The sequence below is a fragment of the Oncorhynchus gorbuscha genome, linkage group LG08, assembly GCF_021184085.1.
Source record: "Oncorhynchus gorbuscha isolate QuinsamMale2020 ecotype Even-year linkage group LG08, OgorEven_v1.0, whole genome shotgun sequence".
NCBI lineage: Eukaryota > Metazoa > Chordata > Actinopteri > Salmoniformes > Salmonidae > Oncorhynchus > Oncorhynchus gorbuscha.
Window position 1 is genome coordinate 27,682,900 of NC_060180.1, and position 26,483 is coordinate 27,709,382.

At 42.9% G+C, this 26,483-nt stretch overlaps 1 protein-coding gene and 1 pseudogene across 6 annotated transcripts in view; both read left to right on the top strand.

The window, feature by feature from the left end:
• Positions 1 to 26,483, top strand: part of LOC124041433 (sorbin and SH3 domain-containing protein 1-like) — a 72,681-nt gene that overhangs the window by 12,994 nt on the left and 33,204 nt on the right. For 4 of the 6 annotated variants that reach the window (XM_046359000.1, XM_046359004.1, XM_046359005.1 and 1 more), the window contains exons 2-11: positions 14,756 to 14,798; positions 16,624 to 16,719; positions 19,135 to 19,251; positions 20,300 to 20,409; positions 20,687 to 20,834; positions 21,712 to 21,866; positions 22,512 to 22,572; positions 22,748 to 22,825; positions 25,680 to 25,715; positions 26,145 to 26,241. In XM_046359000.1, coding sequence (XP_046214956.1) covers positions 16,686 to 16,719; positions 19,135 to 19,251; positions 20,300 to 20,409; positions 20,687 to 20,834; positions 21,712 to 21,866; positions 22,512 to 22,572; positions 22,748 to 22,825; positions 25,680 to 25,715; positions 26,145 to 26,241 — 836 coding nt within the window. In that variant the 5' untranslated portion in view covers positions 14,756 to 14,798; positions 16,624 to 16,685. The remainder of the gene's footprint in view (positions 1 to 14,755; positions 14,799 to 16,623; positions 16,720 to 19,134; positions 19,252 to 20,299; positions 20,410 to 20,686; positions 20,835 to 21,711; positions 21,867 to 22,511; positions 22,573 to 22,747; positions 22,826 to 25,679; positions 25,716 to 26,144; positions 26,242 to 26,483) is intronic. The other 2 variants (XM_046359002.1, XM_046359003.1) reach the window with 2 other exon arrangements.
• Positions 1,038 to 14,900, top strand: LOC124042260 (annotated as a pseudogene).

Below are 26,483 nucleotides of genomic sequence, written 5' to 3' on the forward strand. Positions count from 1 at the left end.
ATATTGGCAGTAGAATGGCCTGTACTGAAGAGCTCAGTGACTTTCAACGTAGCACCGTCATAGGATGCCACTTTTCCAACAAGTCACTTCATCAAATTTCAGCCCTGCTAGAGCTGCCCCGGTCAACTGTAATTGCTGTTATTGTGAAGTGGAAACATCTAAGAGCAACAACGGCTCAGCCGTGAAGGCCACACAAGCTCACAGAACGGGACCGCTGTGTGCTGCCATGTGTAGCGCATAAAAAAATCTCTGTACTCGGTTGCAACACTCACTACCAAGTTCCAAACTGCCTCAAGAAGCAACTTCAGCACAATAACTGTTAGTCTAGAGCTTCATGAAATGAGTTTCCATGGCCAAGCAGGTGGATGAATGTTACATATGCCTCTAGGAAGAGGCACAACACCTTGCTACAACTCAACTACCCGTGGAGTGAAAGAGGTATGGGACTGTAGGTGCGAGTAAGGATGACAAAGGCAGAGAGTGGTACCGTATGGGGAAAAGGGTCTGGACAGAACCAAAGCAAAGAATATCAAAGCCCCCCTCTCCTACCTTATCTGCCTACCCACTACTTACTTAACTTAGCACCACCCAGTGCGCTAACCAAAATACAGGGGGTGGTCCACCCAGGTCTTAACTAGTGTGCATAGACAGTGAATACTACGAGTTATGTATGCCCGCAGGCCTCTTGCCTAAGCACTATCTAGGTGCCTTCCCTTTCCCCCCTGGGAACAAATGAAACAGAATAATACAAATGTAATTAAACAATTTCAAGAATCAAAACACAGTTCTATTGACACACAAATGCCTCAAATCAGCAGTTACAAAAATATTTAACAAAACCTGTCTCTGAGCAAAAACCAACATAGGACATATGTCCATCGCTCTCCTAACAACAATCAACACAGGCGCTCACCCTCATCTCTCTTCTCTCAGCAATCATCTCTCTTCTGAGAACACTGGCTTATATAGCTACAGAAGGAGTTGGTAATTGAAGACAGCTGTTCCTGACGAGAGGGTGGTGTCAGTTCCAATTAGCAATGGCCGACCAATCAGCTACCCACAGCGTCTGCAAAGCCTGTCTGAAGGAATTCTGGAAACAGAAGGGATCTCGAGAATGTCCAATGTGCCGGAAAAGATTGTCAATGGATAACCCCCCATGTAACCTAGCTTTAAAGAACCTGTGTGATGCCTACTTACAGGAGAAAGGTCAGAGATATTCAGCAGGGCCAGATGTGCATTGCAGTCTGCACAGTGAGAAACTCAAAACTGTTCTGTCTGGATGATAAGCAGTCAATTTGTGTAGTGTGCCAGGATTCAAAGAACCATAAAAATCATGACTGCATCCCCATAGATGAAGCTGCACTGGATCATAAGGAGGAAGTTAAGACGGCACTGAAGCCCCTAAAGGATATGCTGGAGGTCTTAAATGAAGTTAAACTGACCTGTGATCAAACAGCAGAGCACATTAAGACACAGGCCCGGCACACAGAGAAGCAGATTAAGGAGGAGTTTGGGAAGCTTCACCAGTTTCTACAGGATGAAGAGGAAGCCAGGATTGCTGCACTGAGGAAGGAAGAGAAGCAAAAGAGTCAGACGATGACAAAAAAGATTGAAGAGATGAGCAGGGAGATATCATCACTTTCGGACACAATCAGAGCCATAGAGAAAGAGCTGGGAGCCGACGATATCTCATTCCTGCGGAACTTCAAGGCCACAGTCAAAAAAGCAAAGTGCACCCTGTCAAATCCGGAGAAGGTTTCAGGATCACTGATCCACGTGGCAAAGTACCTAGGCAACCTGCAGTTCAGAGTCTGGGAGAAGATGCAGGAAATAGTTCAATACACTCCTGTGATTCTGGACCCCAACACTGCCCATCCACATCTCGTCCTGTCTGAGGATCTGATGAGTGTGACATACACCAAAGACGCACGGCAGCTTCCTGATAACCCAGAGAGGTATGATGACCTCTTTGTGGTCCTGGGCTCTAAGGGCTTCAACTCGGGGACACATAGTTGGGACATTGAGGTTGGAGGAAATAAAGCCTGGGCTCTGGGTGTGGCTTTAGATTCTGTCCAGAGGAAGCAAACGATTGGCTTTAGACATGGGTCCTCTGGTGTGCAGTGTAAAGATGGGGAATATACTACCCATTCCTTATCGGATGAATGTACTCCATCCACTCCCCTCAAAGTGAGAAAGCCCCAAAGAATCAGAATGCAGCTGAACTGGAAAAAGGGAGAGCTTTCAGTTGTTGACCCAGTTGATAACACAGAACTTCACAGATAGATTCACACATCCTTTCAAAGAGAGAGTTTTTCCATACATGTCTACTTTACGTTTTAATCCTCTGAGGATCTTGCCAGGGAAGGTCTCTATATCAATTGGTTCCGCCTCTGTCTAAACCAGGTGTTAACACGCTGTAAGTGAGTCAGTAAAATATAATCTTATTCGGTAATGGACAGCACTTATAGCTACTTAAGTCTTTGTGAATACAGACCTTGATATTATAGTTTTTTTCTACGAGTGTGTTTAAAAAAGGGGGGGGGGGACAAGGGTTGATGGTAGGCCTGTCAAATCATTGAATTTTAAAGGGAAAGCATCAAGTATCATTATCCCATGGGGAAATGTGGGACTTAAGAATGCTATAGCATCCAGAGACCCAATAGCTGAAGAAATACGAACAACATCATGATTTACCTCCGGTAAGGGTGGGGTCCTGCTTGTGTAAATATGTTGCATTACTTTTGCCGTTATCGGTGGGGATTTACATTAGCTGTGTGTTGTAGTACATAAGTTGTAGATTTGACATCATGACATTGTGACAGTGTGAGGCATTGTTCAAGCCTAATTGACCTATTCACAGTAATATCTATGATATGCTGGTATTATTATTACCTTTAATAGTTTTTTTTATTCATTATTTACTTCTTATATATATAACAAATCTGTCCATACTTTGTTTAGCACCTGATGTTTGTGTCCCAATAAACAGTGACTTCCTAAAGAATTTAAATAATAAACAGAGCTCTGTGTTTTCATTCTCTTACAAGAGGCAGTAAGAGTTGGCAATGGTTTTTAAGAGATTTATGTTGATGGAAATATAGAGATTAATGAGTGATCAGTGGCAACCCGTCATTCAGGGCAGATGGGGCACAGCTTTTAAGCTGTTTTGCATGTTTATTTTGACATTAATACATGTCACATATCAGTTTGCAAACAATGTAAAAAAATAAAATAATAATAATTGCTTTCTTGAGTAACGCAACTCCAAAACACAGGTGTTTCAGCCTTGCTCAGTACTTTCTGTGTTGATGGGGTAGCCAGCAGAAAATACAGAGTAAGGGGTTGGTAATGTTCTCTAGTTGCGCCGTGATTGGCTCAGTGTTCTGTCACTCATAGGGACACGACGTCACCATCAAATCTAAGGGTAGAGCAAAAGGATTCAAGCCCCTTGGGTGCTGACATGGAGTTACATTAGAAGTGCCCATTCAAGAAAGCTTAAGGTCATTGGCCACAGATAAAATTATGTCAAATCACATTATAATGTGCCTTCATAAAGTATTCAGACCCCTTGACTTTTTCCACATTTTGTTATGTTACAACCTTATTCTAAAATGGATTAAAGTAAAACAAATCCTCAACAATTTTCAAACAATACTCCATAATGACGAAGCAAAAACAGTTTTTTTTTTTTTTTTTTGGACAATTTATTAAAAATAAAAAGCAGAAATACTTTAAGTATTCAGGCCCTTTGATAAGAGACTCGAAATGGAGCATCCTGTGTCCATTGATCATCCTTGAGATGTTTGTACAATTTTATTGGAGTCCACATCTGGTAAATTCAATTGATTGGTCATGATTTGTAAGTCGCTCTGGATAAGAGCATCTGCTAAATGACTTAAATGTAATGTAAATGTAATGATTTGGAAAGTTACACTTTTTATTTATTGAATATTTATTTAACCAGGCAAGTCAGTTAAGAGCAAATTCTTATTTACAATGACGGCCTACACCGGCCAAACCCTATCCAGGACGACGCTGGGCCAATTGGTTGTGATACAGCCCGGGATCGAACCGGGGTCTGTAGTGACGCCTTTAGCCCGCTGCACCACTCGGGAGCCCAACGGGAGCCCACATATCTAAGGAATTGTCTGTAGAGCTCCGAGACATGTTTGCGTCAATCTGGGGAAGGGTACCAAAAATAATTCTGCAGCAATGAAGATCCCCAAGAACACAGTTGCCTCCAAACAACCACCCCTCATCACTGTCAAACGCTCCCTAAAACACTTCAGCAAGCAGGCCTTTCTAACCGACCTGGCCCGGGTATCCTGGAAGGATATCGACCTCATCCCGTCAGTAGAGTATGCCTGGTTATTCTTTAAAAGTGCTTTCCTCACCATCTTAAATAAGCATGCCCCATTCAAAAAAATGTAGAACCAGGAACAGATATAGCCCCTGGTTCACTCCAGACCTGACTGCCTTTGACCAGCACAAAAACATCCTGTGGCGCACTGCATTAGCATCGAATAGCCCCTGCGATATGCAATTTTTCAGGGAAGTTAGGAACCAATCTACACAGGCAGTTAGGAAAGCTAAGACTAGCTCTTTCAAGCAGAAATTTGCATCCTGTAGCACAAACTTAAAGAATTCTGAGACACTGTAAAGTCCATGGTGAATAAGAGCACCTCCTCCCAGCTGCACACTGCACTAAGGCTAGGAAACACTGTCACCATCGATAAATCCATGATAATTGAGTTTGAATAAGCATTTTTCCACAGCTGGCCATGCTTTCCACCTGGCTACCCCTACCCCGGTCAACTGCCCTGCACCCCCCACAGCAACTCACCCAAGCCTCCCCATTTCTCCTTCACCCAAATCCAGATGATGTTCTGAAAGAGCTGCAAAATCTGGACCCCTACAAATCAGCCGGGCTAGACAATCTGGACCCACTCTTTCTAAAATTATCTGCCGAAATTGTTGCAACCCCTGTTTACTAGCCTGTTCAACCTCTCGTTCGTATCGTCTGAGATCCCCAAAGATTGAAAAGCTGCCGCGGCCATCCCCCTCTTCAAAGGGGACTCTAGACCCAAACTGCTACAGACCTATATCTATCTACCTACCCTGCATTTCTAAGGTCTTCGGAAGCCAAATTAACAAACAGATCACCGACCATTTCAAATCCCACCGTACCTTCTCCGCTATGCAATCTGGCTTCCGAGCTGGTCATGGGTGCACCTCAGCCACGCTCAAGGTCCTAAACGATATCATAACTGCCATCGATAAGAGACATTACTGTGCAGCCGTATTCATCGTCTTGGCCAAGGCTTTCGACTGACAATCACCACATTCTTAATCGGCAGACTCAACAGCATTGGTTTCTCAAATGACTGCCTCGCCTGGTTCACCAACTTCTTCTCTGATAAAGTTCAGTGTGTCAAATCAGAGAGCCTGTTGTCCGGACCTGTTGTCCGCAGTTTCTATGGGGGTGCGACAGGGTTCAATTCTCGGGCCGACTCTCTTCTCTGTATATATCAACGATGTCGCTCTTGCTGCTGGTGATTCTCTGATCCACCTCTATGCAGATTCTGTATACTTCTGGCCCTTCTTTGGACACTGTGCTAACTAATCTCCAGACGAGCTTCAATGCCATACAACTTTCCTTCCGTGGCCTCCAACTGCTCTTAAATGCAAGTAAAACTAAATGCATGCTCTTCAACCGATCTCTGCCCACACCTGCCCGCCATCCAGCATCACTACTCTGGACGGTTCTGACCTAGAATATGTGGACAACTACCTAGGTGTCTGGTTAGACTGTAAACTCTCCTTCCAGACCCACATTAAGCATCTCCAATCCAAAATTAAATCTAGAATCGGCTTCCTATTTCGCAACAAAGCATCTTTCACTCATGCTGCCAAACATAACCTGGTAAAACTGACTATCCTACCAATCCTATTTTGTAGCTTTCCTACAAAATAGCCTCCAACACTCTACTCCACAAATTGGATGCAGTCTATCATCGTGCCATCCGTTTTGTCACCAAAGCCCCATATACTACACACCACTGCAACCTGTATGCTCTGGTTGGCTGTCCCTCGCTTCATACTCGTCGCCAAACCCACTGGCTTCAAGTCATCTACAAGTCTTTGCTAGGTAAAGCCCTGCCTTAACTCAGTTCACTGGTCACCATAGCAGCACCCACCCGCAGCAAGCGCTCCAGCAGGTATATTTCACTGGTCACCCCAAAAGCCAATTCCTCTTTTGGCCGCCTTTCCTTCCAGTTGTTTGCTGCCAATGACTGGAACGAACTGCAAAAATCGCTGAAGCTGGAGACTCTTATCTTCCTCACTAACTTCAAGCACCAGCTGTCAGAGAAGCTCACAGATCATTGCACCTGTACATAGCCCATCTGTAAATAGCCTACCCAACTACCTTATCCCCATACTGTATTTATTTATTTTGCTCCTTTGCACCCCAGTATCTCTACTTGCACATTCATCTTCTGCACATCACTCCAGTGTTTAATTACTATTTTGTAATTACCTCGCCACTATGGCCTATTTTATTGCCTTTACCTCCCTTATCTTACCTCATTTGCACACACTGTATATATATTTTTTTTCTACTGTATTATTGACTGTATGTTTGTTGATTCCATGTGTAACTCTGTGTTGTTGTATGTGTTGAACTGCTTTGCTTTATCTTGGCCAGGTTGCAGTTGTAAATGAGAACTTGTTCTCAACTAACCTACCTGGTTAAATGAAGGTTAAATACAAATAAATGTAAAAAAATCTTAAATGGAAGAAGTTTGGAACCACCAAGACTTCCTAGAGCTGGTCGCCTTGCCAAACTGAGCAATTTGAGGAGAAGGACCTTGGTCAGGAAGGTGACCAAGAACCTGATTTTCACTCTGACAGAGCTCTAGAGTTCCTCTGTGGAGATGGGAGAACCTTAAAGAAAGGACAATCATCTCTGCAGCACTCCACCAATCAGGCCTTTATGGTAGAGTGGCCAGACAGAAGCCACTCCTCAGTAAAATGCACATGACAGCCCGCTTGGCGTTTGCCAAAAGGCACTTAAAGACCCTCAGACCATGAGAAACAAGATTCTCTGGTCTGATGAAACCAAGATTGAACTCTTTGTCCTGAATGCCAAGCATCACGTCTGGAGGAAACCTGGGACCATCCCTACATTGAAGAATGTTGGTGGCAGCATCATGCTGTGGAGATGTTTTTCAGCGGCAGGGACTGGAAGACTAGTCAGGATCGAGGGAAAGATGAACAGAGCAATGTACAGAGAGATCCTTAATGACTTCTGCCACACTCAAAACAACTGTAAACGCAGAACTGGGAAATCTCACTTCAGTGAGTTCAAGACAACTGGGAACTCGGGGAAAATAATGTGCTCCAACTGGGAAAATACATTTGGAATGGTCATCCAACTTGGAATTGTAAGTCGGGCACTCTGGGCTCTTTCTAGAGCTCTGACCTGAAGATCACTGACGTCATCATGATTCAACCTCGTTTTTTTCAGAGTTCCCAGTTAACTTGAAAGCACCATAAATCCTGAGAATGCCAGACTTTGATGACAAAGTTTGACAAAATTTGATGACCACCTCACCATCTTCCTGTTCAAGTGAGCACAGCACAACTTGTTGAGTCCAAAAATGTATTGTATGCTGCTGCATAAATTATATGCCAGGGAGATATGTGTACTGTAGTTTAGATACTGTAATTATAAGTGTATGTTGTGTAGTAAGATGTTAGTAGCCTATGTGCCTCATCCTAATAATTTGGTTCCTTTACCGCTCTTAATTTCACCTACTGTTCTGAATTGATGGTGCACTTGTAGTCTATAGCCTGTTTTAGAGAACTGTAATCATTGAATATTGTAAGAGCTTTCGTTGTCTGCTTATATGCCCCCTTTATTTATGCTACGATTCTGACTTGGTGTACAAGGAGAATACTGTAAGAATGGCCCATGTTCTGAATTCTGTCGCTGTACATTTCAAAAGTGCTGAACAAATAGTCCTAGCTCACTCATTAACGTCTTAATCGAAATTACGGCTTGCCTCTTATCCGCTTGTCGTCCCCTTATGCCATAGTTTTTGCATCTCAAATGTCCGTAGAAAAAACGCAAGTCAGCCTTATCAGCTATGTTTTTTTTAAAGGCGGTAAATTAATTAACTGTTTCGCTGCCAGACAAAGCTCCGTTGATATCCAGGTGTAGCAGTGGTAAGGTGTTGGGACTGCTGTTGGGACAGCTTTATGTAGGCCCTAACAGTTTGTGGGAAGAGTTTGTCATCATATAGTGCAATTAATGTGTTGTTTAATGTTGTGTTGTATTGTGTAGTGGCTTTTGCTGGCATGCATTTAAAAAAAAATTTTTTACTTTGCCCCACCAATATTTACATGCTAAAATCGCCACTGTAAGTGATGAATTCCATGTGGTTACAGACCGAATTGAAATTGACCTCATTATAGAAAAAAATTGAAATTCCTGCACACAGGTTACCTCTGCTAGTTTATTGTCAACATTTCAGTCTGAGACTTTCTGAAAGACCTGAGTGTTGGCAGGGTTCATCATAATTTATTTTCAGAAGAATTGTCCATGCACTGACGCTGTCATTCATTGTCTGTTGTCAGGTTTCAGCTTCTGTCTCTCTTCCGACCCAACCCCTCCCCATGTTTAGCTAATGAATGACCAATGACCAGAGGCCACTTAGAGGCGGGAAACAGTTGCCAGGCAGCCACCTCATGGCCTCATAAGTTTATGACCAACAGCAGCCCTCTCATTAGATATCTGAGAGCAGAGCACTATACAGTATGTAATCATCCAAACAGAATGCCAAAATGAATTTGGTTATGAATGTGGGTTTTGAGTTTCTCAATTTAGCACAGTATTTTATTTTATTTTTTTCACCTTTATTTAACCAGGTAAGCTAGTTGAGAACAAGTTCTCATTTACAACTGCGACCTGGCCAAGATAAAGCAGAGTTACACATGGAATAAACAAGCGTATATTCAATAACGCAATAGAAAAAGAAAGTATATATACAGTGTGTGCAAATGGTGTGAGGAGGTAGGCAATAAATAGGCCATAGTAGCGAAGTAATTCAAATTTGGCAGGTTAACATTGGCGTGATAAATGAGCAGATGATGATGTGCAAGCAGAAATAGTGATGTGCCAAAGAGCAGAAAGTAAATAAAAACAGTATGGGAATGAGGTAGGTAGATCGGGTGGGTTATTTATAGATGGACTATGTACAGCTGCAGAGATCGATTAGCTGCTCAGATAGCTGATGTTTAAAGTTAGTGAAGGAAATATAAGTCTCCAGCTTCAGCGATTTTTGCAATTCATTCCAGTCACTGGCAGCAGAGAACTGGAAGGAAAGGTGGCCGAAGGAGGTGTTGGCTTTGGGGATGACCAGTGAGGTATACCTGCTGGAGCGCGTGCTGCCAGTGGGTGTTGTTATCATGACCAGTGAGCTGAGATAAGGCGGAGCTTTACCTAGCATAGACTTATAGATGATCTGGAGCCAGAGGGTCTGGCGTCAAACATGCAGCGAGGGCCAGCCGACTAGAGCATACAGGTCGCAGTGGTGGGTGGTATAAGGGGCTTTGGTAACAAAATGGATGGCACTGTGATAGACTGCATCCAGTTTGCTGAGTAGAGTATTGGAAGCTATTTTGTAGATGACATCGCCGAAGTCGAGGATTGGTAGGATAGTCATTTTTACTAGGGCAAGTTTGGAGGCGTGAGTGAAGGAGGCTTTGTTGCGGAATAGAAAGACGATTCTTGATTTGATTTTGGATTGGAGATGTTTAATATGAGTCTGGAAGGAGAGTTTACAGTCTAAACACATATTCTAGGTCAGAGCCATCCAGGGTAGTGATGCAAGTCGGGCAGGCAGGTGCAGGCAGCGAATGGTTGAAAAGCATGCATTTGGTTTTACTAGCGTTTATGAGCAGTTGGAGGCCACCGAAGGAGTGTTGTATGGCATTGAAGCTTGTTTGGAGGTTAGTTAACACAGTGTCCAAAGAAGGGCCAGAAGTATACAGAATGGTGTCATCTGCATAGAGGTGGATCAGGGAATCACCTGCAGCAAGAGCAATATCATTGATATATATAGACAAAAGAGTCGGGCCGAGATTTGAACCCCGTGGTACCCCCATAGAGACTGCCAGAGGTCTGGACAACAGGCCCTCCGATTTGACACACTGAACTCTGTCTGCAAAGTAGTTGTGAACCAGGCGAGGCCAAGGCTATTGAGTCTGCCAATAAGAATACGGTGATCGACAAAGTCGAAAGCCTTGGCCAGGTCGATGAAGACGGCTTCACAGTACTGTCTTTTATCGATGGCGGTTATGATATCGTTTAGTACCTTGAGCGTGGCTGAGGTGCACCCGTGACCGGCTCGGAAACCAGATTGCACAGCGGGGAAGGTACGGTGGGATTGGAAATGGTCAGTGATCTGTTTATTAACTAGGCTTTCGAAGACTTTAGAGAGGCAGGGCAGGATGGATATACAGTAGTTCTATAGCAATTGGGTCTAGAGTGTCACCCCCTTTGAAGAGGGGGAAGACCGCGGCAGCTTTCCAATCTTTAGGGATCTCAGACGACACGAAAGAGAGGTTGAGCAGACTGGTAATAGGGGTTGCAACAATGGTGGTTTTAGAAAGAGAGGGTCCAGATTGTCTAGCCCAGTTGTTTTGTACAGGTCCAGGGTTTGCAGCTCTTTCAGAACATCTGCTATCTGGATTTGGGTGAAGGAGAAGCTGGGGAGGCTCAGGCAAGTAGCTGCGGGGCAGAGCTGTTGGCCGGGGTTGGGGTAGCCAGGAGGATAGCATGGCCAGCCGTAGAGAAATAATTGTTGAAATTTTAGATTATCATGGATTTATTGGTGGTGACCGTGTTACCTAGCCTCAGTGCAGTGGGCAGCTGGAAGGAGGTGCTCTTAATCACCATGGACTTGACAGTGTCCCAGAACTTTTTGGAGTTAGAGCTACAGGATGCAAATTTATGCTTGAAAAAGCTAGTCTTTGCATTCCTGACTGACTGCAGGCATTGGTTCCTGACTTTCCTGAAAAGTAGCATATCGCGGGGACCATTCGATGCTATAGCAGTCTGCCACAGGATGTTTTTGTGTTGGTCAAAGGCAGTCAGGTCTAGAGTGAACCAAGGGCTATAACTGTTCTTGGTTCTACATTTTTTGAAAGGGGCATGCTTATTTAAGATGGTGAGGAAGTTACTTTTAAAGAACAACCAGGCACCTTCGACTGACGGGATGAGGTCGATATCCTTCCAGGATACCCGGGCCAGGTCGGTTAGAAAGGCCTGCTTGCTGAAGTGTTTTAGGGAGCGTTTGACAGTGATGAGGGGTGGTCGTTTGACCGCGGACCCATAGCGGATGCAGGCAATGAGGCAGTGGTTTCTGAGATCCTGATTGAAAACAGCAGAGGTGTATTTGGAGGTCAAGTTGGTCAGGATAATATCAATGAGGGTGCCCATGTTTACAGATTTAGGATTGTACCTGGTGGGTTCCGTGATGATTTGTGAGAGATTCAGGGCATCTAGCCTAGATTGTAGGACTGCCGGGGTGTTAAGCATATCCCAGTTTAGGTCACCTAATAGAACAAATTCTGAAGTTAGATGGGGGGCAATCGATTCACGGTGTCCAGGGCACAGCTGGGAGCTGAGGGGGGTCTACAACTGGCGATAACAGTGAGAGACTTATTTCTGGAGAGATGAATATTTAAAATTAGAAGTTCGAACTCTTTGGGCATAGACCTGGAAAGTATGACAGAACTTTGCAGGCTATCTCTGCAGTAGATTGCAACTCCCCCCCCCCCTTTGGCAGTTCTATCTTGGCAGAAAATGTTGTAGTTGGGTATGGAAATCTCAGAATTTTTGGTGGCCTTCCTAAGCCAGGATTCAGACACTGCAATGTGTCTGAAGGTGTTCGTTTGTTTTTCAGTGTGTGTGCCACTGAGCCAAATTGACCTGTATTTGTTAAGGTAAAGTAGCTCTAAAATCATCTCAGATTGTCTGGATCAAGAGAATGTGCATTTAGGTAGAGACTTTAGTACTGGAGGTTTACTTGATTACAGTTTATCTCAGTCTCCTGTTTGTCTAGGCTGGAGCACTGCTAAAAAATCTCCATTGAAAATGATTTTTAGTCCAGGATTAGGCATAATTTATGTCTGGGATAACTGCCCTGTAATTGACCATCTGTACTGTACTTATAATTTCTTCAGATAAAGGTAGGGCAGTTAACTCTCATTACTCTACAAAAAAATGCTGTTCTGAAACAAACATATGCTTCATGTCAAATAGTTTTAGGGTGTTCAAACTTGTCACGAATTATCAAATGTAGTTCTTACAAATGACACTTTAGCTGACCTCTTGTGGACACTTGGGGTCAGGGAATTAGTCTGTTTATTGCACTACTGTATGAGGAAGAAATGTACCTCAAAGACATGTAGATGTTTTACGATCTGGTTGTACCCTTGGGTTTTGTCTGGAAACTCACTCAAATCTCTTTTTAGGCTTTATTTCAAGAGGTCGTCATCGAACCACAACTGTGTGTTGTGCGCACACACACACACACACACACACAGACAGAGAGAGAGAGAGAGAGAGAGAGAGAGAGAGAGAGAGAGAGAGAGAGAGAGAGAGAGAGAGAGAGAGAGAGAGAGAGAGAGAGAGAGAGAGAGAGAGAGAGAGAGAGAGAGAGAGAGAGAGAGAGAGATACAGATACAGCCGGGCAATATAAATGGGAGTGTTCTGAGTGTCTCTTAAATCAGTCCTCAGGGTGATATACAATGGAGGACTCCCTGGAAGTGTTTCACTGCCTCTTTTATGTGGCCTTGGTGTTGTTCTTCATGCTCCAATGATGCAGCTCGGATCAGCATACTGTATGTCCTGTTCTCCTTTCTTTCAACCAGTCCTGGAGGACACATTAGGCTGTCGCACAAAGGACTCGTTTGATGTGTTCCCTTGCATTGAGTATCAATAGCAGCACTGTCTTCAGTGGTAGTACGCATCACTATAGTATTGTTTGTGTACTTAATCATACCACTGCCGACTAATGAGGTGGACACCCCTATGTGATGAACACATACCTTCCTTGACTGCTCGTTGTTCTGTGAGAATTGGATGTGCAGTTTCACATGTGAAAATCTCACTTTCACATGTGGAATTGGAAGTATATGTATAGCCTAAAAACATGGTTACAACTATAATGTTGATATCATGGATGGTCAGTCCTTGCATCCATAGCGAATCGATGGATTTGTGTTATGCAGGTGAATGAGGACCCAAAAGCGACTTAGCGAATACAGAGTCTTTATTCCAGTAAAACTCAAGACGAAAACAAAACATTAAAAAACTTAATTCCACTCGTAGTGACGAGGACAGACTGGAGACTCGACCATTGACTGCAGGTTGCCTCGGGAAGGCACCGACCGTAGCAGACTAAGGCACCTGCTACACGCAGCATCTGAAGGAGACAAGACACGACAGGGCGAGACAATGACACAGCACAGCGAACATCATACAAGGATCCGACAGGACAGAAACGGAAAACAAGGGGAGAAATAGGGACTCTAATCAGAGGACAAGATAGGGGACAGGTGTGAAAAGACTAAATGAGTGAGTAGGAGAATGAGGAACAGCTGGGAGCAGGAACGGAACGATAGAGAGAGGAGAGAGAGGGAGGGGGAGAGAGAGGGATAGAAAAAGGGAACGAACCTAATAAGACCAGCAGGGGGAAACGAACAGAAGGGAAAGCATAATGACAAGACAATATAAGACAAAACATGACAATTTGAGAGTGGTTCTATCTCCAGCCCCATCCCTCAGCTTTTTACCGATACTGTGGCGGGGAACACTTTCTTAATGTTTCAATTAAGGATTCCGGCTTTAAACACCTTTTAATAGAGTCATAGAGTTAATATGTGGTACAATCCTCTAGTGAGTGAGTTACTTTTGTGCCATTAATGTCAAGCAAAACTTCTGAAGTCGAGAACAACATTCTTAGTATTGCAAACAAAAATAACGATATTGAAACCCAAAAGCATTGACAGCATAACAAAATGTTTTGAGGAAATATTGTTTTCTTTGTAAAAAAATAGTTTTCAGTGATTTTTGTTTATGATAATGCGGTTTAATAAAAATGCTTCCCTCTTTCCTGCAATTTTCCCTATCTTTGGTTACGTTACCCTGGCCTTTGCTTTCTCTGCCTTTTTCCATTTGCAAGTTTTGGCACATTCCTTCCAGCAACATAGCACCTTGCATTGCACTTCTGGTTTGCAGGGTCTGTCCTGATCGTTCCCTGAACGGGAGACCAGACGTACCAGACGTAGCTGGAAGTGGTCAAAAAAAAAGTGTCGAAAATGTTGCATCTGAAAACCACGTGTCTGACTCATGTGATAATTGTACATGTGAATGATATTTTATGCATCAGTACCAGCAGGACATATTGACCTACAGTGATTAATTAAAATAATGAAATAAGTATGATCACTTTCTCCATCCAATGTTTGCAAATGTTTTTTTCTTCTTCATCTTCAAATGCATTCATGCTTGTTCCCAATGTACCCCAGCCTATTCCTGACAATAAACAAACTGCTGCTCAGACTTCCTGCTCTCTCATGATGGCCCAAAAAGAGCTGACCACTATGCTGTAAATTAATACATTTTGCTCAAATCTGCTTTGCTCTTCAATAACTCTCTCCCTCTGGCTTTCTTTTGTTCCAGGGCTGTCCAACAGAGGGCAGTGTGAGATTTGACCAGTCCCACGGTAAGTTTCATCCTCTTCTTTTCCCTCATACTGTATCTCTCATTATACCGCATAGCTCCGTTCTGCTTCCAGGAAGTGCACTGTAAGGATGAAGGAGGGTGAAATAGCAAGAATCAGGGCTGTCCAGCAGGTCTCCTATATGGAAGCAGTGCAAATGGTTGAAGGAGGGAGTGGAAATGAAGAAGAAATGGCAATGGATGCCCCGCAGCCTGCAGAAAATCTTGTTCACCCGTTGACAGATCCAGAAATACTATAGTGAAGAAGGTAGATTTGTTGCGTTTATTACGCCGGTGATACAGCACAGGCCGCCAAACAAACAGGAAGTCAAAGACAATGGATATAGTTGTGTATGTTTCTGGATCTCCAGGGCTTCGTAGCCGAAACATTACAGGGAATATTGTCTGAAGATGTTTTTCCCTTTCAGGCCCCAGAGCCTGTAGGGATCTGAGTAGACATTTGAATCTTACTAAAAGGAATACAAATATATTATTATTATTTATTTATTTATTTGGGGGGGGGGTGAATAATATGAGTATGTTTTTTCACACTTTCCTTATTTTCTGCGTTGAAGTTACCCGGTTTTCACCGCGTACAGTAGGTGGCGCCATGCACCTCTAGCGTGTGTTTTCGGACCGCCATTATACTATAGAAGGGAAGAATAAGCACAGCTCTGCTGTTGCAGAAGGCTCTAGTGATGTTTAGGGTATTTGATAACAATGCCTGTTCATTTCGTTGAGTGTAATTTTTAAAATTTTAACCAGGCAAGTTGGTTAAGAACAAATTCTTATTTACAATGACAGCCTACCCCGGCAAAACCCTAACGACGCTGGGCACCGTCCTATGGAACTCCCAACTCACAGCCGGTTGGGATACAGCCTGGAATCGAACCAGGGTCTGTGGTGACGCACTCTAGCACTGAGTTGCAGTGCCTTAGACCACTGCGCCACTCGGGAGCCCTCAATGATTAAGTTAATTTGTATCATTGCAGCAGCTTACTCATACAAGAAATAGGCCTATCAAATGTTACACCACTCCAACCATACATTCCAGTCAATCAGTCAAGCATTGAGAAACAAGCAAAAGTAGTGAACAGCAACAAAAGTGCTTATTTATGATGGAAGGCTGACATACAGTACAGGCTACATGTTAGCATGAGCACAGTTTGTGATTGCATGCATTTGCGGCATTGACGGCTTCGGTGGAGAGGACACACAAAATACTGCATTCCCCCACTAGATTTCATCGCAATTCTGTACGTGATGTAGCTACATATTCCAGTAAAGTCATCGTCAACAACATCTGTTACTGTACACTTGTAGTTCTGTTCTCTGTCGTCAAAAGTACAGCGGCCTACTGTCTTTTATGTTTCCAAAGGTCCTCGTTGCAGCAGTGTGTCCCTATCTGTCACTATCATCTCCTTCCTGCGGTCTGTCTTCCAGCTCCACTTTCCTCACTGTGTCAACACTTCTCCTCTGTGTTCTCTGTCAACTCATGGGTGTTGTTTATGTCATCAGGATGTTGCGTATGTAGTAACATACAATGTTAAGTAGCACAGTGTTCATCAGCTAATGTCCTAAAATATGTTGTAAGAGGAAAAGACACAGGTGTACGTACTGTAGCTCTATTTTGCTGACCACGCCTTGGTGAGGTTCACTTACACCCAGGGGATCAGTTGAAGTGTTAGCAAAAAGACCTCCGCCTTGATTTGCCCCTTAATGCGTTGAACACCCCTCCCTGCCAATGCAACTACCATTCCCAATGTTCACTTTGGAGAATTTGGCCCCAGCTTACACTTGTACACTGTGTCTGTCTGTTGTTTTGGCAGCTCCTCCGGTCCCCTCAGGTCCTCGCTGTGTGTCTGCCGTCAGAATCACCCCTCTGACAAGCATGAAAGGCTCTCCCGATCTGATTCCGTCTGCAGGTGAACACACTCATTAACTCCTCTTCCCCCTCCTCCACGTCTCTCATCTATCTTTCATCAGGCTGAACTCCAGGACACCTTCGACACACTGGATATGGCGAGGAGGATCACTTGTTAACAATCTGCATCCATTTTAAACAACAATAAACAACAATAGTGTCTCTGCCAGTGTTTACAACACAGTTGTACTAATTGGATGTAATGACAGACTCAAATCAAAGTGTATATTTTTGGTCACATACACATGGTTAGCAGATGTTATTGCGAGTGTAGAGAAATGCTTGGGCTTCTAGTTCCAACAGTGCAGCAACATCTAGCAAGTAATTTCTAACAATTCCACAACAAGTACCTAATACACACCAATCTAAGTAAAGGAATGGAATAAGAATATATGAATATATGGATGAGCAATATCAGCAATGTCAGAGCGGCATAGGCTAAGATGCAATAGATAGTATAGAACACAGTATATACACTACCGTTCAAAACTTTGGGGTCACTTAGAAATGTCCTTGTTTTTGAAAGAAAAGCTAAAAGAATTGTCCATTAAAATAACATCAAATTGATCAGAAATACAGTGTAGACATTGTTAATGTTGTAAATTACTATTGTAGCTGGAAACGGCTGATTATTACTGGAATATCTGCATAGGCGTACAGAGGCCCATTATCAGCAACCATCGTTCCTGTGTTAGCTAATCCAAGTTTATCATTTTAAAAGGCTAAATGATCATTAGAAAACCATTTTGCAATTATATAGCACAGCTGAAAACTAGAAGGCCAGCATCCTCAAGTCGCCTCCTCACTGTTGACGTTGAGACGGATGTTTTGCGGGTACTATTTAATGAAGCTGCCAGTTGACGACTTGTGAGGTGTCTGTTTCTCAAACTAGACACTCTAATGTACTTGTCCTCTTGCTCAGTTGTGCACTGGGGCCTCCCACTCCTCTTTCTATTCTGGTTAGAGACAGTTTGCGCTGTTCTGTGAAGGGAGTACTACATAGCGTTGTATGAGATCTTCAGTTTCTTGGCAACTTCTCGCATGGAATAGCCTTCATTTCTCAGAACAAGAATAGACTGACGATTTTTCAAGGGAAAGTCTTTGTTTCTGGCCATTATGAGCCTGTAATTGAACCTACAAATGCTGATGCTCCAGATACTCAACTAGTCTAAAGAAGGACAGTTTTAATTTCTTATTTAAATAGCACAACCGTTTTCAGCTGTGCTAACATAATTGCAAAATGGTTTTCTAATGATGATTTAGCCTTTTGAAGAGGTTAAACTTGGATTAGCTAACACAACGTGCCATTGGAACACAGGAGTGATGGTTGCTGATAATGGGCCTCTGTACGCTTATGTAGAAATTCCATTAAATATCAGCCGTTTCCAGCTACAATAGTCATTTACAACATTAACAATGTCTACGATTTATTTCTGATCTATTTGATGTTATTTTAATGGAATAAAATTGGCTTTTTGTTCTAAAAACAAGGAAATTTCTAAGTGACCCCAAAATGTTGAACGGTAGTGTACATATGAGAAGAGTAATGCAAGATATGTAAACATGATTAAAGTGCCATTATTAAAGTGACTAGTGTTCCATTTATTAAAGTGGCCAATGATTTCAGGTCTGTATGTAGGCTGCAGCCTTTCTATGCTAGTGATGGCTGTTTAACAGTCTGATTGATGGCCTTGAGATAGAAGCTGTTTTTCAGTCTCTCGGTCCCAACTTTGATGCACCTGTACTGACCTAGCCTTCTGGATGGTAGCGGGGTGAACAGGCAGTGGCTCGGGTGGATGTTGTCCTTGATGATCTTTTTGCCCTTCCTGTGACATCAGGTGCTGTAGGTGTCCTGGAGGGCAGATAGTTTGCCCCCGGTGATGCATTGTGCAGACCGCACCACCCTCTGGAGAACCCTGCGGTTGTGGGCGGTGCAGTTGCCGTACCAGGCGGAGATACAGCTCGACATCGGGCGCTTTCAATTGTGCATCTGTAGAAATTTGTGAGGGTTTTAGGTGACACGCCAAATTTCTTCAGCCTCCTGAGGTTGAAGAGGCACTGTTGCGCCTTCTTCACCACACTGTCTGTGTGGGTGTACCATTTCAGTTTGTCTAATGGTGTTAGTGCGTAATTCATTATATGGATGAGGGGAGTATTAAAGTGTTGGCCTGGATTTGACATTTACATTCTATTTTTAGAATTTGGGGCGTGAAGTAACATAGATTGCCTCAGGACCTGAGGCAATAGAACTGTGTCTCATGGTGATTATTGAAGCTCACTCTGAGAATCGAGTCAAACAATGTGTGTCTGTGAGGATGTTTCACACATCTTTTGCCTCTGAACAATGAGTGACTGTGAAGATCCAATGAAAGTCTGGTGCTAACATCATTGTGTGTACCTGTCTATCGATCTATAGAGCTGGACCCTACAAGGGTGTGTAAAGGGAAGGGGGTCGTGACTCTGAGGGCCACTCTGGTCCACATAGACGACGAGGACTGCGTCAGTGAAGAATCAAATGTTGACACAGCGCCAAGTAAGTCAAAGAGAATGCTAAAGCTGCTCTCTAAAATCTTAGATAGTACAGCATATGTACATATGTACAGTATATCTAATATTTCTGGTATTATGTAGTGTTTTCCTTCTAATACAGAGTCGAGGGGAAACACCATCATAGCTCTGTGAAAGGGACAAGTCAGATGTAATATAGCTGATGAGGCAAACTGGAAGGAAGTGTTCCCGTTAACAAAATAGCACATTGTAATATCTTGATTATGTCATCGCGTGAATCACTAGCAATAATGACTATTTTAGTCATTTGTTTTGCTCTCTTGATGCATATGGAAGAAAATTCCCTGTATTGCCAAGCTTTTCTGTTCACAGAAGTTCTTGAGATACTGTACTTCATCAAGTACAGTTGGACTCACATATGCACATATTTCTGCTGTTTTGATATTAAAGTGAGATAACTTGTCACATTTGAAAGTGTATTGACATTTGGTTGCCCCGCACAACAGGGAATCGTTGACAATGATTGCTCATATTTTCCTGTGTTTCGTCAAAAAAAAAAAAAAAAACTTTCGTTCGGACCTGCCCACACTGCACTTTGGAAACAGTGCCTTAACTGTGGACTCGTTTGTCGAATTCAGTTACAACTGGGCTTTAAACTGGCCAAGGCTTTTGGGGAGATGCTTTAATTGTTGTTGAGACTGAATATAAAGGCCATTGGAACAAACAGCCTTTACAGACCACTGAATAGGCGCCTTGTTCTGATGACAAAGTTCACAGATTGTGGGAGAATCATTGGGTTTCTTTCTCCATGGAGATATTAGCATCTCTGTCCGGGAAAAGCGCTATAGGAAGCGTTTGGTCACCGCAGCATCAGCCAGAGATTTATTTAATTGAGGATGAATTGTTTCCTGTTTGTAGTTTGGTGTTAATCTCTGAAACGTGTTAATTGCCAAGAGACAAGGATTGCCAAGAGTACAGTGGTTTGTTTGTGTATCTTTCAGTATTGCTAGGATTCTGGTCGTCTTGCACTGTTATTCACTGGCCAAACTGAGATTGTTTTGGGATCATTTCAGGTGGTTGGATCGGCCAGATCAATGGAGACAGCGCTCAAACGGGATTTGCTGATGGAGGCTTCCACGACATCACAGCTGATTTACCTACAGTCAACAGAACTCAAGCCCAGGTGCGTTTTCATCTAAGATTTTTGATCATTTCCTCTATTTTGGGCATTTATGGGATAATACATCTGATAATTGCATGCTTGTTTTAATGTGAATAAATTTTTATTTTTCTTGTGTATTATGTGTCAATAATATTGCCTAAAAGCTGTGTTTTCTTAGCAAACCAGAATATGTTCCTGCTCAACTACTCATACTACCCAGTTCATCATTATTATCAAAAACGAAATAAGTATAAGAGAGGAACAGCATCACTCACAAGTGTTATTCACTCATTACCAGGGAAGTTCACCTGTGAACACAGAAGAACCCCAGCTTCCTGCCTCTTTTGACATTCAGAACTATATTTCGTCGACAAAGGCCACCTCTGCCTACCCATCCACCGCTGGCACTGTCAACCCAACCGTAGTTCTGCTACAACACAACAGAGGTAAGCACCCCTGATTCTGTGTAGTTTCGGAATGTGGGTTATGGATGAAATTGCCATCTGTTGACCACACTGTGAAGGGTGGACTAAACTCTGAATGTAGGTGCCTGGAATAGAGAGCCAAGTGAGACTGACTGGAAGGCTGATTGGGCTTTTACTCTATGTTTGCCAGCATGTATTGACCAGCTCAAAGCAGCTCAGACTTGACCCTTTTTGATTAGCATTGTTTCATTGTCCTTTGTCCCATCTCTGTCCCCTCCTCACAACAGAGCAACAAAAGCAGCTTTCTATTATGGAAGGTATGCGCTGGATGTGTCTTGTGTCTCGTCCACTGCTTCCTCTTTTCAATATTAGTTCCTTCTGCTGGCTGGACAACATTTACTTTCATTACCTGATAACATGGATCGATTTAGCTCATTTGTTGGTTCAAAATCGTCCCTACCTGTTTCAGTCCATTTTCTTCTGTGTAGTGTCGAACGAGCAGGATCCATCTACTACCTTCACCCCTTACTGCCTGAACAGCCTCATGTCGGCCCGTTGTGACGTGTTTTCTTGCTCCTGCTCTGAGATATTGGATCAATGTACATACTTACATATAAGAATAGTACTTCATAACAATACCAAGCTATCTTATACAATACTGCACTTATTATATGTTTGGGGGGGGGTAATTTTGTAATTCGTTATCTCAATTGCTATGTTATTTTTGTGTCATCTGTTCATAATCATGTTTTACCATTGAAATGACTGTATATCATTTGCATAGTATGCTTGTGGATCGTATGGGGTATGTAGAGCTATTTGCCAGTACAGATTTTGACTGGTAGGACCCACTGTAGCACTTCTCTTCCCTTTGACACAGCAATGTTGGCTTTTTCAGACCCCACCCCAGAGAGGGACAAATCGCCTGATCCAGGACCTGTAGTTGGAACAGAGAGAGAACTGAGCCAACACCCAGATATGGATGGCAAGAGGATGAGGTACTCTCAATCCCATATCTTGGGCCCACTGAACCAGCCCATCGTGCCAGTACGGGTAAGAAAACAATATGAAGTTACTGTATAAAGAGAGGAGAGTGGCCTGCCTGGTCCCAGATCTGTTTGAGCTGTACAGCCAAACAATGACAACAACCATAGGAGTTAGTTATACAGCACAAACAGATCTGGAATCAGGCTAAGACACACCTATGAGTGTATCGTCCAGATGTTATGAGTTGTGCTTGATAGTTTAAGTCCCTTTTTTTATTGTGCCTTTTTTAAATAATCTGTAGCCTTTTAATACTTTTTTTATTGAACCGTTATTTAACTTGGCAAGTCAGGTAAGAACAAATTCTTATTTACAATTACGGCCTACCCCGGCCAAACCCTAACCCGGACGATGCTGGGCCAATTGTGCAGCGCCCTATGGGACTCCCAATCACGGGCGGTTGTGGTACAGCCTGAAATCAATCCAGGGTCTGTAGTGACGCCTCTAGCACTGAACTGCAGTGCCTTAGACCGCTGCGCCACTCGGGAGCCTCCTTCACAGGGCATTTTTCATTTAATGCTTAGGTAGGGAGTACAGTGGTGCAAAAAACGATATGCCTCACTGCCAAATGCCAATCCATGTATATATGTTTTTGTCAGAACCCCTGTTTGTTTTTAAATACGATTCAAAAAAACATGAATATTTTCTTTTCAGAACACAGATAAGTCAAAGGACTGGTACAAGAACATGTTTAAACAGATACACAGAATTCCAGGTAAGGGGATCGTAACAAAAATCGGACTGCCTGTCCTCATGTGTGTGTTTGATTTGACGTTGACCAACGTGTCTGTTGTTTCTGTCAAGCCGCTGCCTTTGTGAGTCTGTCAGTGTGTTCGTTGGTGTCACGTTGTGTGTGTTGTTTTTTTTTTTGTCTCCGTCGCCTCGCTCAGAACCTGTTGAGGAAAACCCATATCGCCCCACCTACATATTCCCTGAATCCTATGATCCTAGGCAGATGAAAACAACAGGTACCCAATAGCAATCGTGGCTCCACTTCCTGACTTTACTAATCATGCATAATCCCTTCATTATAATGTCCTTATGACTGTGTTGACTCTCCTTTTGTTACTTACCGTTGCCTTGATAGAATTGAAAACGGGTCAGCAATTGGAGCCCTGGTTTGCTCAGTAAAACTACGAGTGAGATTAATACAAGACTACGCCATGAATTTCACTTGAACTAATGTTTAACACGAGTACCGTTTTTGCACGACCTAATTCATGGACCATATATTGTGAGCTCTGCTCATCGTTTAATGTGAATATATTCATGAACAGACATTTCCCGGCATTTCGATTCTTCCTGATCCAAAGATGCAGTACTGGAGACAGATGAGGAACATTTGGGACACTAGATCAGGGATGTGCAACTGGCAGCCCGTTTTTGTAGGCCCGTGGATCCATTTCAAATGGAACTCAATCAGGGTCCCAACTTACTGTGGAGAGTTAGAATAGTAGAATTACCCAAGGTGCAATTTCAAAATGTGGTTGTGCATCAGCAGTTGCTCTCTTGTTATGTTAGTCAATGACAGACATTCAATAAGCCCATGCCGGTGATTGTGTTATGTATTGGTAAGTTAGTCTTTAGTCTAGCCAGCTATCTATAAGCTTGTAGTAATCACGGTCAATTATGGACCGGGGTGGGGGCCATTGGTTTGTAAGTCACTTTCACTCAGATATCATATTAACGTGGCATAAGTCAAGGCAAAATGTGCTTAGGGCCCCCAAAAGCCTAAGGCAGGCTCTGACTGCATGTCTAGGTAAGGGTGTGGGTACGCAGAACCGCGAGCCACACTGCGGCCCCTTGTGATGAGTTCAGATTTTCTGTGGCCCCTACCCCCAATACAGTTGCCCATCCCTGCACTAGATGGTGCTCAAGTGCTATGTATTACAACAACCAAGCATGACAGAAAGGCTCTGTATGTACTATACAGGCGGTAGTAGATCACACTGTCTGTGTTCCATGTACAGTGTATCAGCATTTTTACGCTACACTAGTTGTAAACCGGTCTAGTTGGTGCATATACTGTATTATATATATATATACTTATACTGTATTGACTACACTGAAACTATCGAACTGTTAACTGCTCTATCTAACAGTTAACAGTTGTTTTTAAATCATGATTGCCGAGCATGTCTCATGTAGGCCTACATCACCTTGCATGCAGTTTTGTACAGTAGACACTGAGTATACAAGGCATTAGGAACTGCTCTATCCATTGACATAGAGTGACCAGGTGAACGCTACGATGCCTTATCGTTGTCGCTTGTTCAATCCACATCCATCAGTGTCTATGAAGTGGAGACATGGACTGTGTGTGTGTGTGTGTGTGTGTGTGTGTGTGTGTGTGTGTGTGTGTGTGTGTGTGTGTGTGTGTGTGTGTGTGTGTGTGTGTGTGTGTGTGTGTGTGTGTGTGTGTGTGTGTGTGTGTGTGTGTGTGTGTGTGTGTGTGTGTGTGTGTGTGTGCCATTCCCGAGGGTGAATGGGTAAGACAAAAGATTTAAGTGCCTTTGAATGAGGTTTGGCAGTAGGTGCCAGGCGCACCGGTTTGTGTCAAGAACCGCAACGCTGCTGGGTTTTTCACGCTCAACAGTTTCCCGTGTGTATTAAGAATGGTCCGCCACCCAAAGGACATTCAGCTAACTCGACACAACCGCGGGAAGCGCTGGAGTCAACACGGGCCGGCATCCCAACTGAATATTGGGAAAGTGTTCCTAATGTTTGGTGTACTCAGTGTGTGTGCTGTGTACAGATCTACTTATTTTCCCTTTGTTTCTGCTCATGTCTGCTTCCCAGCGACCTGATGTCTGGTTATTTACTGAGTCAATCGATCAATAAATCGAATAATTGATCAAAGAAAGTGTTGTGCGAAAATTGTACGCTATTCCAAGATTTCCCAAGAACAGCATTACTTATTCATGAAGATATGTTATGCGTCTTCCAAAGTGCTTTGACTGACAACCTCCGAAAAGCACTCTGTTTACAGAGTGTTTGAAGAAATGTAATAGCTGACCTGATGGAGTAAAGGGCATACTGTACTGTGCAATAACAGAGGAGGAAGAGACGCTTTACTGTGCCCTTTTAAGAGCTGTACCCGGCCTTATAGCGTTGTATTTGGATATATTATATACGGCTCTGGCTGTACCCTGTGTTACAGCAGAAATGTATGGAATACATACAGTTGAAGTCGGAAGTTTACATACACTTAGGTTTGAGTCCTTAAAACCCGTTTTTCAACCACTCCACAAATTTCTTGTTAACAAAATATAGTATGTCAGCATAATGTATTTGAATTACCAATGAATATTGATTTTCGGGCATCGTGATTGGATGTTTTTTTAAACTATGCCCCCCCCCCCCTCGGAGAGAGCTATTGTTGTAGATGCAGGCTATAACATGTCTTTTTGGTCTACATTTAAAAACATTTCATTGCTATTATTAATCTCACTTCTGTTTTGGATCATCTTCGACGATGCGTTAGGGTGCCCGTCTTGAACAGTTGATTAATGTAGTCAACACATACTTGACCTTGCCATTCTACAAGTTCACTGCTTGTAACATTGCTATAGGAAGCAGTTCGCAGGATTCTGTCGTTACAGTGGGGCACTGCTGCTATCAAAGTGACCTCTACTGGTTATACTGAGGATCTAAATATGTAGCACCACTTTATCAAGCCTATTAACAGACAATAGATGGGGTCACCCGCCCTTGGTTAACATTGCATAGCGAAGACGTATACAAGTGGAACTGCCAGTGGAGCAGGCTAGTATGTGCATGTGTATAGTCTATTTCTAATAGTGATGTTTCCCTATGTTACAGATGATGGTCACTCCCCCTATGGTTATGTGGAAGAAGGTGCGTTTTGTCCTCCTCTTAGATTCAGACATGAATCATAATCCTTTATTTAACTTGTATAGCGCTTTTTATTACAGAAAATAATCTCAAAGTGCATATATATTTTTTTAAATGACACATTTAAATTGAGGTGGTAGAGATTGAGATTGAATGTCTCTATATGACTTTGGATGAAAGGCTGGGAGGCAATTTGGATTGGATATTATATATTATAGATATTATATTATATATAATATAATATATATAATGTGATCTCAATAGCATGGTTTTTGTTTCTTGTTTATATTGACTTTACAATAAAATTGTGAGGACGAGCCCCTACACGAACACTTTAGACACTGAGAAAGATTTCAGTTCATTTCAGTTTAAGCAAAACATTACAAGCCGCTTTCATAGCAGAGCCTGATGCTCTTTTGTGTTTATTTTCAGTGAAAGCGGTCCCACGATCAAAAAGTGCCGCTGAAGTTGACCATAGGTCGTCTATGCCTGTGCCAACACGGTCCTCTTCCCTCAAACCTGCCAAAAGGTAAGTCCTTTTCTATTGCCGTTCCTTTAAATATGGACAGTAGTATAGTGTGTCCTCGAAGACCTCTTATTAACCCAATGAACTTACTCTTCATTAGAAGTGAATTGCCTGTGCCCGAGCTGTCCACAAGGGGATGCATTTTTGGTAGCACTTTTAGACGAGGGACTGTAATGAGATACAATAAGAGGTATACAATTATATTCATTTTAGCTAACATGTTTGGTGTGGTACTGAATATTTAG